This window comes from Tursiops truncatus, chromosome 16 (assembly GCF_011762595.2).
Source record: "Tursiops truncatus isolate mTurTru1 chromosome 16, mTurTru1.mat.Y, whole genome shotgun sequence".
NCBI classification, from domain to species: domain Eukaryota; kingdom Metazoa; phylum Chordata; class Mammalia; order Artiodactyla; family Delphinidae; genus Tursiops; species Tursiops truncatus.
This window is the reverse complement of record NC_047049.1, coordinates 16,135,396-16,153,642: the sequence shown is the minus strand read 5'-3', so window position 1 is coordinate 16,153,642 and position 18,247 is coordinate 16,135,396. Positions and strand designations below refer to the sequence as shown.

General features: G+C 35.1%; 1 protein-coding gene across 2 annotated transcripts in view; it reads left to right on the top strand.

Annotated features, from left to right (window-relative positions):
* The window catches only part of NHLRC2 (NHL repeat containing 2), a 66,811-nt gene that overhangs the window by 19,753 nt on the left and 28,811 nt on the right, over positions 1 to 18,247 (top strand). For both annotated transcript variants that reach the window (XM_019940037.3, XM_073793955.1), the window contains one exon: positions 14,376 to 14,505. In XM_019940037.3, coding sequence (XP_019795596.1) covers positions 14,376 to 14,505 — 130 coding nt within the window. The remainder of the gene's footprint in view (positions 1 to 14,375; positions 14,506 to 18,247) is intronic.

Below are 18,247 nucleotides of genomic sequence, written 5' to 3'. Positions count from 1 at the left end.
AATTTATAAGCAAATAACATCTGTTGAAAGAAGCATTTTCTAAAGCGTGAATTCCTCTTAATATGAAAAGATGTTACATGAGAAAAGGATTTTGTGGATTTATAAATCAGACTTTTTTTTTTTTTTTGCGGTACGTGGGCCTCTCACTGTTGTGGCCTCTCCCATTGTGGAGCACAGGCTCCGGATGCACAGGCTCAGCGGCCATGGCTCACAGGCCTAGCCGCTCTGCGGCATGTGGGATCTTCCCAGACTGGGGCACAGACCCGCGTCCCCTGCGTCGGCAGGCGGACTCTCAACCACTGCACCATCAGGGAAGCCCTTAAAGCAGACTTATTTTTTGAAAGTCTTGCTAATATATTTTAATATGCTAATATATTGTGAATACACTAGTGGGGGGATATGTGTGTGGTATTTCTAAACTTATTTGACCAAGGAGCCCTTTTTAGGCAGAACTTTTCATAGGACTAATAGCTTAATGTTGTATACTCTGGGAAGAGTGCTTTTATGTTACTAACTCCTTAGAGGTCAGTATTTCCTTATCATTATCTTTTGAGGGTTCTATGCTTCTAAAATTCATCATAGTGTCATAGATATCTAACAGGATATTGAAGTAGTAATATATGTAGCCCACAACATACAGGGAGTACTTGTCCTTTTTTGATTTTATGTTATTTCTCTTGCTTTAGGACTTAGTGGGTTTTGGAGTATTGACTGCATTTCAAATACTTTTTAAGTAGCATAATCATGATAACAAATACAGGTTACTCGAGGTCATTTTTATGACTTAGTTTAGTGTCTGCAAAAATGGAAATGAGAGCATTATGATTTCTTCCTTTTGTTTTAAAAAAACAAAAGTTTTAAAAGTATAAAAATATTTATTGTATTTTACATTTGTTTAAGATCTCATTTGCAGAGGGTTGATCATACTCCTACATTCACAGCTCATGAACATCATCGTTCCATGCCGACCTGTCTCTTGTTAGAATAACTTATTTATTAATTTGTAAATTCCTCTTCATCTCCATTCCCATTTCCCCTGCCATTCCCTGTACATAAGTACTCCTATAGGCAGCCTTTCTGATATGTTTGATTCACATTTTCTTATTTTTCTGTGACCTTGTAAAACATGTAGTATTTTGTGTGTGGTTTTTTTTTTTTTTTTTTGTGTGTGTGTGTTTATAACAACTTTATTGTGATATATTTTACATAGTACAAAGGTCACGCATTTCATGAAAATAATTCAGGAATTTTTAGTAAATTTAACAAGTTGTGTAACCATCACCATAAATCATTTTTAGAACATTTTCATCCTCCTAGTAAGAACCCTCATGCCCAATTACAGTTAATCCCCGTTCCCACCCCCAGCCCTAATCTACTTTTTGTCTCTGTAAATTTGCCTCTTTGAACATTTCATATAAACAGAATCATACAGTATATGGTCTTATGTGTCTGGCTTCTTTTATTCTGTGTAATGTTTTTGAGGTTCATTGATGATGTAACATGTCAGTAATTAATTCCTTTGTATTGCTGGATAGCATTCTGTTGCATGTATAAACCACATTTTATCTGTTTAACAGTTGGTGGGCATTTAAGGTGTTTTCCAATTTTTGGCTATTTATGAATAATTCACATATAAGTTTTGTGTGGACATACATTTTTATTTCTCATGGGTAAGTCTGTAAATACTGGAAATGTTGATTCATATGTTTTATATTTTGTGTTTAACTTTTTGAGAACGTGCTAAACCACAGTGGTTGCATCATTTTACATATCTACCTGCAATATATGTGGGTTACAATTTCTCCATATCTTCACCATTACTTATCATTTTCATTTTCTTTTTTTTTCTTTTTTTCATTTTCCATTTTTAAACTTCTAGGCATTCTGCTAGATATGAAGTGGCCTATCATTGTGGTTTGGAATATGTGTTTCTCTAATGAGGAATGATGTTGAGCATCTTTTCCTACGTATATGGACCATTTGTTTATCATCTTTTGAGAAGTGTCTATTCAGATTCATTGACAATTTTTTATTGGGTTTTTGTGTTTTTTATTATTGAGTTGTAAGAGTTCTTTATATATTCTAGATGCAAATTCCTTATCAGATATATGATTTTCAATACTTGCCCACATTCTGTGAGTTGTCTTTTTTTTATATATATACAAAAGTCAATTGCTTTTTTTTAACATCTTTATTGGAGTATAATTGCTTTACAATGGTGTGTTAGTTTCTGCTTTATAACAAAGTGAATCAGTTATACATATGTTCCCATATCTCTTCCCTCTTGCGTCTCCCTCCCTCCCACCCTCCCTATCCCACCCCTCTAGGTGGCCACAAAGCACCAAGTTGATCTCCCTGTGCTATGCGGCTGCTTCCCACTAGCTATCTATTTTACGTTTGGTAGTGTATATATGTCCATGCCACTCTCTCACTTTGTCACAGCTCCCCCTCCTCCTTCCCATATCCTCAAGTCCATTCTCTAGTAGGTCTGTGTCTTTATTCCTGTCTTACCCCCATGTTCTTCATGACATTTTTTTTTTTAAGATTCCATATATATATGTGTTACCATACGGTATTTGTCTTTCCCTTTCTGACTTACTTCACTCTGTATGACAGACTCTAGGTCCATCCACCTCACTACAAATAACTCAATTTCGTTTCTTTTTATGGCTGAGTAATATTCCATTGTATATATGTGCCACATCTTCTTTATCCATTCATCGGATGATGGACACTTAGGTTGTTTCCGTCTCCTGGCTATTGTAAATAGAGCTGCAATGAACATTTTGGTGCATGACTCTTTTTGAATTATGGTTTTGTCAGGGTATATGCCCAGTAGTGGGATTGCTGGGTCACATGGTAGTTCTATTTGTAGTTTTTTAAGGAACCTCCATACTGTTCTCCATAGTGGCTGTACCAATTCACATTCCCACCAACAGTGCAAGAGGGTTCCCTTTTCTCCACACCCTCTCCAGCATTTATTGTTTCCAGATTTTTTGATGATGGCCATTCTGACCGGTGTGAGATGATATCTCATTGTAGTTTTGATTTGCATTTCTCTAATGATTAATGATGTTGAGCATTCTTTCATGTGTTTGTTGGCAATCTGTATATCTTCTTTGGAGAAATGTCTATTTAGGTCTTCTGCCCATTTTTGGATTGGGTTGTTTGTTTTTTTGATATTGAGCTGCATGAGCTGCTTGTAAATTTTGGAGATTAATCCTTTGTCAGTTGCTTCATTTGCAAATGTTTTCTCCCATTCTGAGGGTTGTCTTTTCATCTTGTTTATGGTTTCCTTTGCTGTGCAAAAGCTTTGAAGTTTCATTAGGTCCCATTTGTTTATTTTTGTTTTTATTTCCATTTCTCTAGGAGGTGGGTCAAAAACAATCTTGCTGTGATTTATGTCAGAGAATGTTCTGCCTATGTTTTCCTCTAAGAGATTGATAGTGTCTGGCCTTACATTTAGGTCTTTAATCCATTTTGAGCTTATTTTTGTGTATGGTGTTAGGGAGTGTTCTAATCTCATAGTTTTACGTGTACCTGTCCAGTTTTCCCAGCACCACTTATTGAAGAGGCTGTCCTTTCTCCACTGTACATTCCTGCCTCCTTTGTCAAAGATAAGGTGACCATATGTGCGTGGGTTTATCTCTGGGCTTTCTATCCTGTTCCATTGATCTATATTTCTATTTTTGTGCCAGTACCATACTGTCTTGATTACTGTAGCTTTGTAGTATAGTCTGAAGTCAGGGAACCTTATTCCTCCAGCTCCGTTTTTCATTCTCAAGGTTGCTTTGACTATTCATGGTCTTTTGTGTCTCCATACAAATTTTAAGATTTTTTGTTCTAGTTCTGTGAAAAATGCCAGTGGTAGGTTGATAGGGATTGCATTGAATCTGTAGATTGCTTTGGGTAGTAGAGTCATTTTCACAATGTTGATTCTTCCAATCCAAGAACATGGTATATCTCTCCATCTATTTGCATCATCTTTAATTTCTTTCATCAGTGTCTTATAATTTTCTGCATACAGGTCTTTTGTCTCCTTAGGTACCTAGGTTTATTCCTAGATAATTTATTCTTTTTGTTGCAGTGGTAAATGGGAGTGTTTTCTTGATTTCAGTTTCAGATATTTCATCATTAGTGTATAGGAATGCAAGAGATTTTTGTGCATTAATTTTGTATCCTGCTACTTTACCAAATTCATTGATTAGCTCTAGTAGTTTTCTGGTAGCGTCTTTAGGATTCTCTATGTATAGTATCATGTCATCTGAAAACAGTGACAGCTTTACTTCTTCTTTTCTGATTTGGATTCCTTTTATTTCCTTTTCTTCTCTGATTGCTGTGGCTAAAACTTCCAAAACTATGTTGAATAGTAGTGGTGAGAGTAGACAACCTTGTCTTGTTCCTGATCTTAGTGGAAATGCTTTCAGTTTTTCACCATTGAGGACGATGTTGGCTGTGGGTTTGTCATATATGGCCTTTATTATGTTGAGGTAAGTTCCCTCTATGCCTACTTTCTAGAGGGCTTTTATCATAAATGGGTGTTGAATTTTGTCGGAAGCTTTCTCTGCATCTATTGAGGTGACCATATGGTTTTTCTCCTTCAGTTTTTTAATATGGTGTATCACATTGATTGATTTGCGTATATTGAAGAATCCTTGCATTCCTGGAATAAACCCCACTTAATAATGGTGTATGATCCTCTTAATGTGCTGTTGGATTCTGTTTGCTAGTATTTTGTTGAGGATTTTTGCATCTATGTTCATCAGTGATATTGGCCTGTAGTTTTCTTTCTTTGTGACATCCTTGTCTGGTTTTGGTATCAGGGTGATGGTGGCCTCGTAGAATGAGTTTGGGAGTGTTCCTCCCTCTGCTGTATTTTGGAAGAGTTTGAGAAGGATAGGTGTTAGCTCTTCTCTAAATGTTTGACAGAATTTGCCTGTGAAGCCATCTGGTCCTGGGCTTCTGTTTGTTGGAAGATGTTTAATCACAGTTTCAATTTCTTGATTGTGATTGGTCTGTTCATATTTTCTATTTCTTCCTGATTCAGTCTTGGCAGGTTGTGTATTTCTAAGAATTTGTCCATTTCTTCCAGGTTGTCCATTTTATTGGCATAGAGTTCCTTGTAGTAGTCTCTTAGGATGCTTTGTATTTCTGTGGTGTCTGTTGTAACTTCTCCTTTTTCATTTCTAGTTTTATTGTTTTGAGTCCTCTCCATCTTTTTCTTGATTAGTCTGCCTAATGGTTTATCAATTTTGTTTATCTTCTCAAAGAACCAGTTTTTAGTTTTATTGATCTTTGCTATTGTTTTCTTTGTTTCTATTTCATTTATTTTTGCTCTGATCTTTATGACTTCTTTCCTTCTGCTAACTTTGGGTTTTGTTTGTTCTTCTTTCTCTAGCTCCTTTAGGTGTAAGGTTAGACTGTTTACTTGAGATTTTTCTTGTTTCTTGAGGTAGGCTTTATAGCTATAAACTTCCCTCTTAGAACTGCTTTTGCTGCATCCCATAGGTTTTCGATTGTCGTGTTTTCATTGTCATTTGTCTCTAGGTATTTTTTGATTTCCTGTTTGATTTCTTCAGTGATCTCTTGGTTGTTCAGTAACGTATTGTTTAGCCTCCATGTGTTTCTGTTTTTTACGTTTTTTTCCCTGTAATTCATTTCTCATCTCATAGTGCTTGAAATGATTTCAATTTTCCTAAATTTACTGAGGCTTGATTTGTGACCCAAGATGTGATCTATCCTGGAGAATGTTCCATGCGCACTTGAGAAGGAAGTGTAATCTGCTGTTTTGGATGGAATGTCCTATAAATATTAATTAAATCTGTCTGGTCTATTGTGTCATTTAAAGCTTCTGTTTCCTTATTTATTTTTATTTTGGATGATCTGTCCATTGGTTTAACTGAGGTGTTAAAGTCCCCCACTACTATTGTGTTACTGTCAATTTCCTCTTTTATAGCTGTTAGCAGTTGCCTTATGTATTGAGGTGCTCCTATGTTGGGTGCATAAATATTTACAATTGTTATATCTTCTTCTTGGATTGATCCCTTGATCATTATGTAGTGTCCTTCCTTGTCTCTTGTAACATTCTCTATTTTAAAGTCTATTTTATGTGGTATGAGTATAGCTACTCCAGCTTTCTTTTGATTTCCATTTGCATGGAATATCTTTTTCCATCCTCTCACTTTCAGTCTGTATGTGTCCCTAGGTCTGAAGTGGGTCTCTTGTAAACAGCATATATATGGTTCTTGTTTTTGTATCCATTCAGCAAGCCTGTGTCTTTTGGTTGGAGCATTTAATCCATTCACGTTTAAGGTAATTATCGATATGTATGTTCCTATGACCATTTTCTTAATTGTGTTGGGTTTGTTTTTTTTGTTTGTTTGTCTTTTTGCGGTACGTGGGCCTCTCACTGTTGTGGCCTCTCCTGTTGCGGAGCACAGGCTCTGGACGCGCAGGCTCAGCGGCCATGGCTCACGGGCCCAGCCGCCCTGCGGCATGTGGGATCTTCCCAGACCGGGGCACGAACCCGTGTCCCCTGCATCGGCAGGCGGACCCTCCACCACTGCGCCACCAGGGAAGCCCTTTGGGTTTGTTTTTGTAGATCCTTTTTTTCTCTTGTGTTTCCCACTTAGAGAAGTTCCTTTAGCATTTGTTATAGAGTTGGTTTGGTGGTGCTGAATTCTCTTATCTTTTGCTTGTCTCTAAAGCTTTTGATTTCTCCATCGAATCTGAGTGAGATCCTTGCTGGGTAGAGTAATCTTGGTTGTAGGTTCTTCCCTTTCATCACTGTAAGTATATCATGCCACTCCCTTCTGGCTTGTAGAGTTTCTGCTGAGAAATCAGCTGTTAACCTCATGGGAGTTCCCTTGTATGTTATTTTTCGTTTTTCCCTTGCTGCTTTCAGTAATCTTTCTTTGTTTTAATTTTTGCTAATTTGATTACTATGTGTCTCGGCATGTTTCTCCTTGGGTTTATTCTGTATGGGACTGTCTGCGCTTCCTGGACTTGGGTGGCTATTTCCTTTCCCATGTTAGGGAAGTTTTCGACTATAATCTCTTCAGATATTTTCTCGGGTCCTTTGTCTCTCTCTTCTCCTTCTGGGACACTTATAATGCGAATGTTGTTGTGTTTAATGTTGTCCCAGAGGTCGCTTAGGCTGTCTTCATTTCTTTTCATTCTTTTTTCTTTATTCTGTTCTGCAGCAGTGAATTCCACCATTCTGTCTTCCAGGTCACTTATCCGTTCTTCTGCCTCAGTTATTCTACTATTGATTCCTTCTAGTGTAGTTTTCATTTCAGTTATTGTATTGTTCATCTCTGTTTGTTTGTTCTTTAATTCTTCTAGGTCTTTGTTAAACATTTCTTGCATCTTCTCGATCTTTGCCTCCATTCTTTTTCCGAGGTCCTGGACCATCTTCACTATCATTATTCTGAATTCTCTTTCTGGAAGGTTGCCTATCTCCACTTCATTTAGTTGTTTTTGGGGGGTTTTATCTTGTTCCTTCATCTGGTACATAGCCTTCTACCTTTTCATCTTGTCTATCTTTCTGTGAATGTGGTTTTAGTTCCACAGGCTGCAGGATTGTAGTTCTTATTGCTTCTGCTCTCTGCCCTCTGGTGTATGAGGCTACCTAAGAGGCTTGTGTAAGTTTCCTGATGGGAGGGACTGGTGGTGGGTAGAGCTGACTGTTGCTCTGGTGGGCAGAGCTCAGTAAAACTTTAATCTGCTTGTCTGCTGATGGGTGGGGCTGGGTTCCCTACCTGTTGATTGTTTTGCCTGAGGCAACCCAACACTGGAGCCTACCTGGGCTCTTTGGTGGGGCTAATGACACTCTGGGAGGGCTCTCGCTAAGGAGTACTTCCCAGAACCTCCACTGCCAGCGTCTCCGTCCCCACGGTGAGCCACAGCTCCCCCCACCCCCCACTGCCTCTGCAGGAGACCCTCCAACAGTAGCAAGTAGGTCTGGTTCAGTTTCCCCTGGGGTCACTGCTCCTTCACCTGGGTCCCGATGCACACACTACTTTGTGTGTGCCCTCCAAGAGTGGAATCTCTGTTTCCCCCAGTCCTGTCGAAGTCCTGCAATCAATTCCCACAAGGCTTCAACGTCTGATTCTCTAGGAATTCCTCCTCCTGTTGCCGGACGCCCAGGTTGGGAAGCCTGACTTGGGGCTCGGAACCTTCACTCCAGTAGGTGGACTTCTGTGTTATAAGTGTTCTCCAGTCTGTGAGTCACCCACCCAGCAGTTACGGGATTTGATTTTACTGTGATTGTGCCCCTCCTACCATCTCATTGTGGCCTCTTCTTTGTCTTTGGATGTGGGGTATCTATTTTGGTGAGTTCCAGTGTCTTCCTGTCGATGATTGTCCAGCAGCTAGTTGTGATTTTGGTGTTCTCCCAAGAGGGAGTGAGAGCACGTCCTTCTACTCCGCCATCTTGGTTCCTCCCTCCTCCTCCTTTCACTTTCTTAATCATGTCTTTTGATGTACAGAAGTTTTATATTTTGATGATTCCCAATTTATTTATTTCTATCATTGCTTATATTTTTTGTGTCTTGTAAGAATCCACTGCCAAATCCAAGGTCACGAAGATTTATTCCTATGTTTTCTTCTAAGGTTTTTATAGTTATGGCTCTCACAGTTAGCTCTTAGATCCATTTTTAGTTGATTTTTGCATATGGTATGAAGTAAGGGTCCAACTTCATTCTTTTACATGTGGATCCAGTTATCCCAGAACCATTTATGGAAGAGACTATTATTTCACCATTGAATAGTCTTGGCAACCTTTTGAAAATTATTCATACATGCATGGGTTTATTTCTGGACTTTCAAGTCTATTCCATTGATCTATGTATCTGTCCTTATACCAGTACCACACTGTTTTGATTGCTATAACTTTTAATAAGTTGTGAAATCAGAAAGTATGAATCCTCCTACTTATTTCTTTTTCAACATTGTTTTGACTGTTCTGAATCCCTTGCAATTCCATATGAATTTTAGGATCAACTTATCCATTTCTGCAAAAACTTCTGTTTCTTTCTCATGTAAGTAAATTATATTTTTTGAAGGAACAAATGACAGTTTTATCTTTCCTTCTTATTTTTATACTTCCCATTTCCTTTTATTATATTGCTTTTAAGCATTACAGCCATAGTGGGTGTCTTGTCATGCTCGTAGTCTTAAATGGAACTCTTGTAAACTTTCTCCACAAGTTTAATATTTTCCATAGCTTTAGGAAATAAAATATTTATGAAGTTAAGAAACTTTATTCCTTGTTACTAAGAATTATTATATGATTTTATTAAATGCATTTTCTACATTAATGGAAATAATTGTATAGTTTTTTGCCCTTAGTATTCTGATGTGATGAATTACATTAATAGATACTTTTGATGTTGAACCATCTTTTTAATCCTGTGATAAACCTTACCTAATCATGAATTTTTTAAAAAGTCAAATTGGATTTGATTATCCAAAATTATATTTAATATTTTAAAATTAAATGGCTCTATATTTTCTTGTACTGTTCTCACCAGATTTTGGAATCAAGGTCACACTAAGCTCATCAAATGAGCTGGTTTTCATTCTTTTTCTGTTTTTTGGAATAATTTGTCTAACATAGGAATTAATGGTTTTGAATATTTATTAAAACTCCCTTGTAACATTACCTGGGCCCTGGGCTTCTTCCAAGAGGATTTTTTAAACTATCCTATCAGTTTCTGTGATACATTTCTTAAATCAAGATCTATTTCAAGGGCCCATCTGTAGCTGCCTATGGTATTTTTGCAGATTATATTTTGCAGATTTTGAGTTCAGTAAAAATATAAATAAAGTTACACTGATGAATATTCTTTACAATTTCAGGATATTATAGAGCAGCTACTAAAAATAATGCAAGAGGATTTCACCAGAATAAATCTGGTGATAAATGTAATTCACCATAGTAACAGAATAAAAGATGATGCTTCACTAGATTCAGAAAAACATTGGAAAACATTTAATACCTAATCATGTTAAAATTGTGAACTTCAAATGGAAATGAATGTCCTCAGTATGATAAAATCAGGCCATCTGCAAAAAGCCTACAGCTACACTTAATGCAAAGTATTGAATACTTTCCCTTCAAGAGGGGGAACAAGGCAGGGAGCCCCACTCTTACCCTGCCTATTAAACATTGTACTGGAAGTACTAGCCATTATAATAAGGCAAGAAAGAGAAATAAAAGATATAGAGGATGAGAAGAAAGAAGAATAACTCTATTTGTCAGTGACATGACATGTACATAGAAAATTCTAAGAAATCTATACAGAGTTACTTGAACTAATAAGTGAATTTAGAAAGGTTGCAAAATACAAAATCAGTATATAAATATCAACTGTATTTTTATTTTATTTTATTTTTATTTGTTTTATATTTATTATATACTAGTAATAGTCAACTGGAAATGGAATTTTTAAATTCTATTTACTTAGCAACCAAAATAAAATACTTAGAATAAGTTTTTGGAAATATATACAAGCCCACTGTATATCCAGTATAATGGTTAAAATTAAAAAGACTGACAATACCATAGGTTGGCAAGGATGTGGAGCAGTTTGAACTTCAAACTATATACTTCAAACTATAAATATTGCTGACAAAAATTAATATTGGATTGAAAAACTCAAAATTCAGTTTGCTCTAAATTGATCTATAGATTCAGTGCCGTCCCAATTAAAACGCCATCAGGCTTTTTTGGTAGATATTAACAAATAGGTTCCAAAATTTATGTGGAAATGCAAGCAAAGGATTATTATATCTAAAACAATATTGAAAAAGAACAAAGTTGAAAGATTTACACTATCTGATTTGAAGATTTGCTATAATGCTATGCTATATACTCATGCTGTACTATGTATAATCAAGACAATGTCATACTTTCATAAGGATAGATATATAGATCAGTAAAAAAGAATGCAGCACCTAGAAGTAACCTTACACCTGTGCAGTTACTTGATTTTCTTTTTTTTTTTTTTTTTTTTTTACAAGAAGCTCTAAGGTAATAGCTTGGAATTTTGGTGATGTGGGTTTGGGAGAAAAGTGAAAAAAAATGAATTTCAGTCTATGGGTGTCGGTATTCATGGGAGTCATCTTAAGAAGTGTGCACTTACTGAAAGAGAACTCCATACTAGGATTTCTTTTCCTTGAGGTTTATGTTAATCAATCACCTGGATAAGTGGTAATCAGAATATTGCTTCTAAAATACTGTTTCTATAGAGCATGACTATTAGTTAACTGAAAACTCCTTTTTTTCCACACATACACACACACACAGACACAGACACACACACACACACACACAATTTTATTTTTACAAGAGATAAACTGACACCAAGCATTGTAAATGGATGACCGCAACAAAAGCAACAATGATTGCAATTACCAAACACGAAACACACTCATACTATGTCATGATATTGACATTCAGTCCAGTAATTCTCCACTGTAACGGCTCGTTTACTTTCCAGTGAAAATTGATTGGTATAGTTTTTGCTTCTGAGTCCTTGTGGGATTTTTTTCTTCTTTTTATTCAAACAGAAAGTCACAAAAATTATAATCATCCTCATCAGTTCACTCAGTCCCATGTAATTAATTTTTTTTCATCTTGATCTTTTGTTAGCACTTTTATGAATTCATCAGTTTTCCATTAGAGTTCTGAAAATGCTTATTCATTCAGTTCAGCAGTATAGTCAGTTACCAAAAACCTGTACTTGTCAGAGTCTTTTCCATGAATTCCTTGAAGATGAAACCCTTTTATAGGAACATTTTTGCAAAAGCATCAGAGTACACCCAGAACTGTCTGTAAATGACAAAAGACTTAAAAATGACCACAGTTAAAGATTTGATGAAAGTTGATAATAATGCAGTTGACAAGGAAATTTAGTTATTTCTGAGATATACATTTTAAAGTAATAACTAGAATTATGAATTATAACATTATACCAGAACATATAAGATTTTTAGAAATTTCATGTAATGTCTGAAACATTTATATTAACATATTTCCATACAAATAACCCAAAGAAAGTTTAGTATTAGTTGTTTTTTTGTTTGTTTGTTTGTTTGTACTGCAGGTTCTTATCAGTCATCAATTGTATACACATCAGTGTATACATGTCACTTGATTTTCTAAAAAGCATGAAATCAGGGGAGAAAGGAAAGTCATTTCTGCACATTGTGCTTGAACAACTAAATACCAACATGGGGAAAAAATACATATGACACCTACTTCACACACCATATACAAACATCAATTCAAGATGCATCACAGACCTAAATGTAAATGCTAAAACTATGAAGCTTTTACAAGAAAACATGAGAATATCCTTGTGACTTGCATGTAGGCAAAGGTTTCTCAAAGACAGGACACAGAAACAATAATCATAAAAGAAAAAAAACTATAAATTCAAATTTATCTAAATGTAAAACTTCTATTAAACTTCACTGTTAAAGTGAAAAGCCACAGGCTGTCAGAAAATAGTCACAAAAATTCACAAAAACGCATCTATGTAGGGGATTAGTATCCATGAAATATAAAGGCTTCTACAACTGAAAAATGAGAAGGCAGACCAATGAAAAATGAGCCAAAGATTTGAATATTTTTCAAAAGAAGATATAAGAATGACCACAAGCACATAGAAAAGTGATCAACATCATGAGCTGAGAAGGAAGTGTACGTTCAAACCACAATGAAATACCACTGTATACCCAGTATAATGGTTAAAATTAAAAAGACTGACAATACCATAGGTTGGCAAGGATGTGGAGCAGTTTGAACTCTCATACATCATTGGTGGGAACAGAAAATGATAGAGCACTGGAGAAAACCTTTTGGGAGTTTTTTAATCAAACTAATCATATACTTTCCCTATAACATAGCAGTTACAGTCCTCTGTGTATACCCAAGAGAAGTGAAAGCATGTCCACAAAAAGGCTTATACAAGAATATTAATAGCAACTCTATTTGAAGGCCCCCAAACTGGAAATAGCCCAGCTGTCTGTGAGTAAGAAAATATATAAATGAACTGTGATGTATTCCTTATATGGAATACTGCTCAGCAATAAAAAGGAACATGAATAAATCTCAAACATGTTAAATGAAAGAAGCCTCACACAAAAGAGTTCATTACTGTATGACTCCATTTATCTGAGATCCTAGAAGAGTTACAACTAATCTGTGATGGAAATAAAAAATTAACACTGTTTGCCACTGGGTTCAAGAATGACTGGAAGGAGGTATGAGGGAACTTTCTGGAGTGAAGGTAACGTTCTGTATATAAGTTGGGGCCACACAGGTTTATGCATCTTTGAGAATTTATCAGGTGATACACTTAAGATTTGTGCATTTCGTTGTAAGTTTTGCCTCAAAAAAGGAAAAAGGAGATCTGAACAAATATGGAACTCTAGTTAATGACAAGCCTACTGAAATATTTAGGGACAGTGTACTAATGTTTATGATTTACTTTGAAATGCATCGGAAAATGTAAATGAATTGAAGGATTGATAGCTGGATGAGATACGTGGTAAAGCAAGTCAGTGAACTGTTGATATATGGATGTTTGGTGCAGTATTCCTTCAGCTTTCTCTGTGTTTGAAAATTTTCATGATAAAATGTTGAAAGTGTCTCAGGAGATGAAACCAGAGCATCTTTTTTCAGTAGAATGCATTGATTTTTTGGTTTATGAAGCAGAGGCTATATAACATAGTAGAGCTAGAACTGGTTCAAATCCAAGATCCTTGACTTACTAGCTGTAAAATCTTGGGCTCTTACTGAATGATCTGTGCCTCAGTTTCCTCTAAAGTTATCAAAATCACAGTCATAGGGTTATTAAGATGAGTGGATGGATGGATGGATGGTTGATCCTTGGATTAGTTCTTACCACATATTAAGCTCCATATGTGTCAGTTACTAGCCAAGCATAATTGAAATACATACACTTAATTTAAGAAGCAAGTGTTTTCCTTGATTCTGCTTTAAATTTTCAAATTTCACCTTTTAAAATATTTTATAGTTGAGATGAGATCAACAGCAGTTCTGGTAGAGGCATGATGAGGGAGGGGAGTAAGAGGAAAGTGGGGGAATGGACGGATGGAGAAATGAAAAGGACTGAGTTTTATGCATTTCAATAACCTGGTCACCATGTACTTGATTAGCCTTTTTCTTTAAGCTTTTTTTTTTTAAGTGTGTTGCACATGGTTTTTTTTTTACACACTAAAAACCACTCAGTTTTATTAATTAACATATAATAAGTTCACACATACTGTAAATAAAGTACACGTTTTCTGTATATTCTACGGGAAATAGATGCATTGCATAAAACCTGTATTAATGTCTATAGATTGACCTAGAAGCTGAGATGGTGAGCACTGTAGCTGGCATTGGAATTCAAGGTACAGATAAAGAAGGTGGAGCTAAAGGAGAAGAACAGCCCATTAGCTCTCCTTGGGATATAGTTTTTGGAAGGTCAGGTATGTAAACTTTTGATATTAAATATAAGTAAATTTTGCTAAGTAAAAGTTTTAAGATATTATGGGAACATTCATTTTTGACTAATTCTTTTACTAGTTATTTTATGCTTTTATACCAATGACTTGGGATTTGTTAATTGCATAAAAACAAAGCCAACGGTAATATATAGAAGATAGAGTAAATATATCATTATATATTACATGTAACATTACATACATACTACATTTTATACACAAGATAGGGTATGTATTTCTCTAATGTTAAAGAATTTCATCTTAGTTGCAGCTTCCAATTAAGATAGTTCTGAATATTCTGAAGTTGGACAGACTATAGTTTCAGAATTTCAAAAGATTATTCACACACTATACTGTTTAACAATGTCCTTTTTATTTACTGTCGTGTAAAAAATCAAGAAATGAGAGGGTTTTTTTAATTATCAATAAAATTTTTATTTAATTATTATAGCTTCTTTTGAGTAGTTAAAAAAACTATATACAATGGAATATTACTCAGCCATAAAAAAGAATGAAATCTTGCCGTTTGTGACAACATGAATGGACCTAGAGGGTGAGAAAGACAAATACTGTATAATTTCACTTATATGTGGAATCTAAAAACAAATGAGCAAACATAACAAAACAGAAAGAGTCATAGATACAACAAACAAGGAAGGGGATGGTGGGGATGAGTGAAATAGGTGAGGAAAATTGAGGCACAAATTTCCAGTTACAAAAGAAATGAGTCACAGGAATGCAGTGTGCAACATGAGGAATATAGTCAATAATAATATAATATCTTTGGTAACTAGACTTACGGTGATCATTCTGCAATGTATAGAAATATCAAATCACTACGTTGTGTACCAGGAGCTATCATAGAGTTGTAGTCGATTATACTTCAAAAAACAAACAAACGTATAGAGAAAGAGATCAGATTTGTGGTCACCAGAGGCAGGGGTGGGGGATTTGGATGAAGGTGGTCAAAAAGTACAAAATTCCAGTTATAAGATACATAAGAAGTAGGGCTATAATGTACAACATGATTAATATAACTAACAGTGCTGTATGTGTGTATGAAAGTTGTTAAGATGAGTAAATCCTAAGAGTTCTCATCATAAGGAAAAAAATTTTTTCTCTTCTTTTTTAATCTATATCAGGTGATGGATATTCACTAAACTTAATGTAATTATTTCATGATGTATATAAGTCAAATCATTATGTTGTACATCTTAAACTTATACAGTGCTATATATGTCAATTATATAAATAAAACTGGAAGAAAAAGTTAAGATTAAAAAATAAAACTTAATTTAAAAAGTAAAAACTTTATCCTACTGAATTACTTAGAAAATTGAAAATGAGATTTGCCTTATTTTTACAATCTTTGTTACCTATATATTACTTGACTAAAAGATAATCCAGGAGCGCTAGTACTCTCATTTTTCACTGGCCCTCAGCGTTGCTGACATGGTTATCCTACATGTTTAAAAACAGAGTAATGAAGAAAGAAATTTAGTAGAATATATTGAAAATGGAACTTGGAGCTAAATGGTTTGTATGATTTTAATATATTTATAGAGTGACTTAAGCACCATCTTAGTTGGATGATTTTACATTTGAGATAATTTTTTTATGATGCCAATTTGGTTATAATTCAAAGACCTTAATTTTTTCATTGTGATTAACTTTTTTTTAAAGCTTTTAATATTTATAAAGTAACTGAATGAACTTCTGGTACTACCTGCACTTAATATATGTAACTTAGGTATTTTGTGTAAGTCATTTTTGAAAAGTCCATTTTGGGAATTTGGTGCCCTAATAATGACGAGTTGTTTTAGTGGCTCAGAGTGGGGAGGGGTTGAGAAGGTAGAGGGAGCAGTGTGTCTCAAGAGCAGTCAATAAGGGGATATATTATATGTAGAGATTTTAAAAACAATAAGAAAACCAACTACACCTCGATCTTCTTTTTATCACCGTGCACCAGCAATTCTAAATAATATCAGGGTTGAAAATACTCATCCCCATCAGGACTTAACCGGACTTGCCTCTCTGCTTTTGGTACACACCTGAGCTATTTGAACATAATCTTATAGATGGAAAAACAGTCTGAAATATATCTGTTAGTAAAATAGTCAAAGTGGATGAGAACTGTTATTTTGGTATGTTATTACCTTCCCTCAAGGGAAAAAAAAATTCTCTTAATATGTAAGGCCCCAGTGATTTATAGTTAATAGTCCATATAGCAATTCAGTTATTGATATTTATATTTTACATCTTACAGCCTGTATTTACTGTCTATCAGTAATTGCCACAGTAAAGCTTCATAAGAAATCATCCCCAAACTCATGTAAACCTGAACCTTTATTTCTCACTTACATACAGGGTTGGGGTTCAGTTGATCAAGGCTGAGCCTGGGCTTGGTTCCAGACTGTTTTTTGGGTCCAGATCTCCATTTGTTTCTACTTTTTCTTGAGCCAGTAGCTGACTGAGGTATATTCTTTTGGCAAAAGGCAGGAGCACAGGAGAGTAAGCCCAGTTACACACATTTAAAGCCTTTGCTCATGTCGTATCTGCTTACCTACTGTCATTAAAGCAAGTCACGTAACTAAGCTCAAAGTTATGGGGCAGGGATATGCACTTTGCCTACAGTGAGGCAATGGCAAGGGTGTGGTTGTATTATTACCACAGAGGAATAAAGACTTGAGACCAGTAATTCAGTCTGTTACATATTTCAGAATATACATTGCTTAAAAACAGGGTGTACTTTACTGGATGCTTTACTAAGTTGGATTTATTTAATAACGTACTTACATATTTTTATAGGCTAAAAATTTTTCAGTCATACTTTATGGCATGGAATTTCTGGTTGTTTATTTCATATTGAGAGTGTACCCAAATTGCTTTCCAAGAAAAATATTGGCTCTGTTGACAAGTACTCCCTCAGCTTCCAACTGGAGTGATGTGCTGAGGCTTGTGTCTTTATTAAGCTCAGCTTTTAGAAAAGGAAGTGAATCCTACCTTAGCTCAATAGATCATTAAAAGCATATGGTTCCACATTTAACTTACAGTTTAAATTAGCTTCACTCCAGGTACTTGGCAAGAGGAGTAATCTTGAATGCACCTAAATAAGCTCAACACCTTTCAAAATGCTAAGAGAAAATGGTTTTCAAGTACTGTATGAAGGACCTATAATCACAATGACTACAAGAGTTTTTAACCTTGAGTTATATACTCAAGGCATTCATGGTTAGATTTTGCGAAGTACTTAAATTTCCCAGAAATTCTATTTAAGGTTTGGGGGAGTTGGTCAGATTCTCATCAGTTTCGAAGTGGTGTGTTATCCCAAAACATTTTAAGAGCCACTGCTTTAAATCACTCTGAAGTCTAATCCTGGATTAATGCATTATTGTCAGAGTATGGGGAAATTGGATCATAGAATAATTGCTCTCCTTACAATTGTTTTTACTTAACTGTATTTTGACATCATGTCATTCATTTAAAAATATATTAACACATCAACATATCTTACATTCATTTATATATGTATATGTTTCATGTTATATATTTCATCAAAACACAGTCCTGTGGGACTTCTGAACTGTTTTTACTATAAGGGTTTGCTGCTAATTTCAGTTATTATGTTATAAATAACCTGTCTGATTATCTACTAGAGAATTTTTCTGTGTTATAGATAATTATGTTTTTTTCTAAGTATCAAGTTTGTTTTTAAGCTCCTGGATAA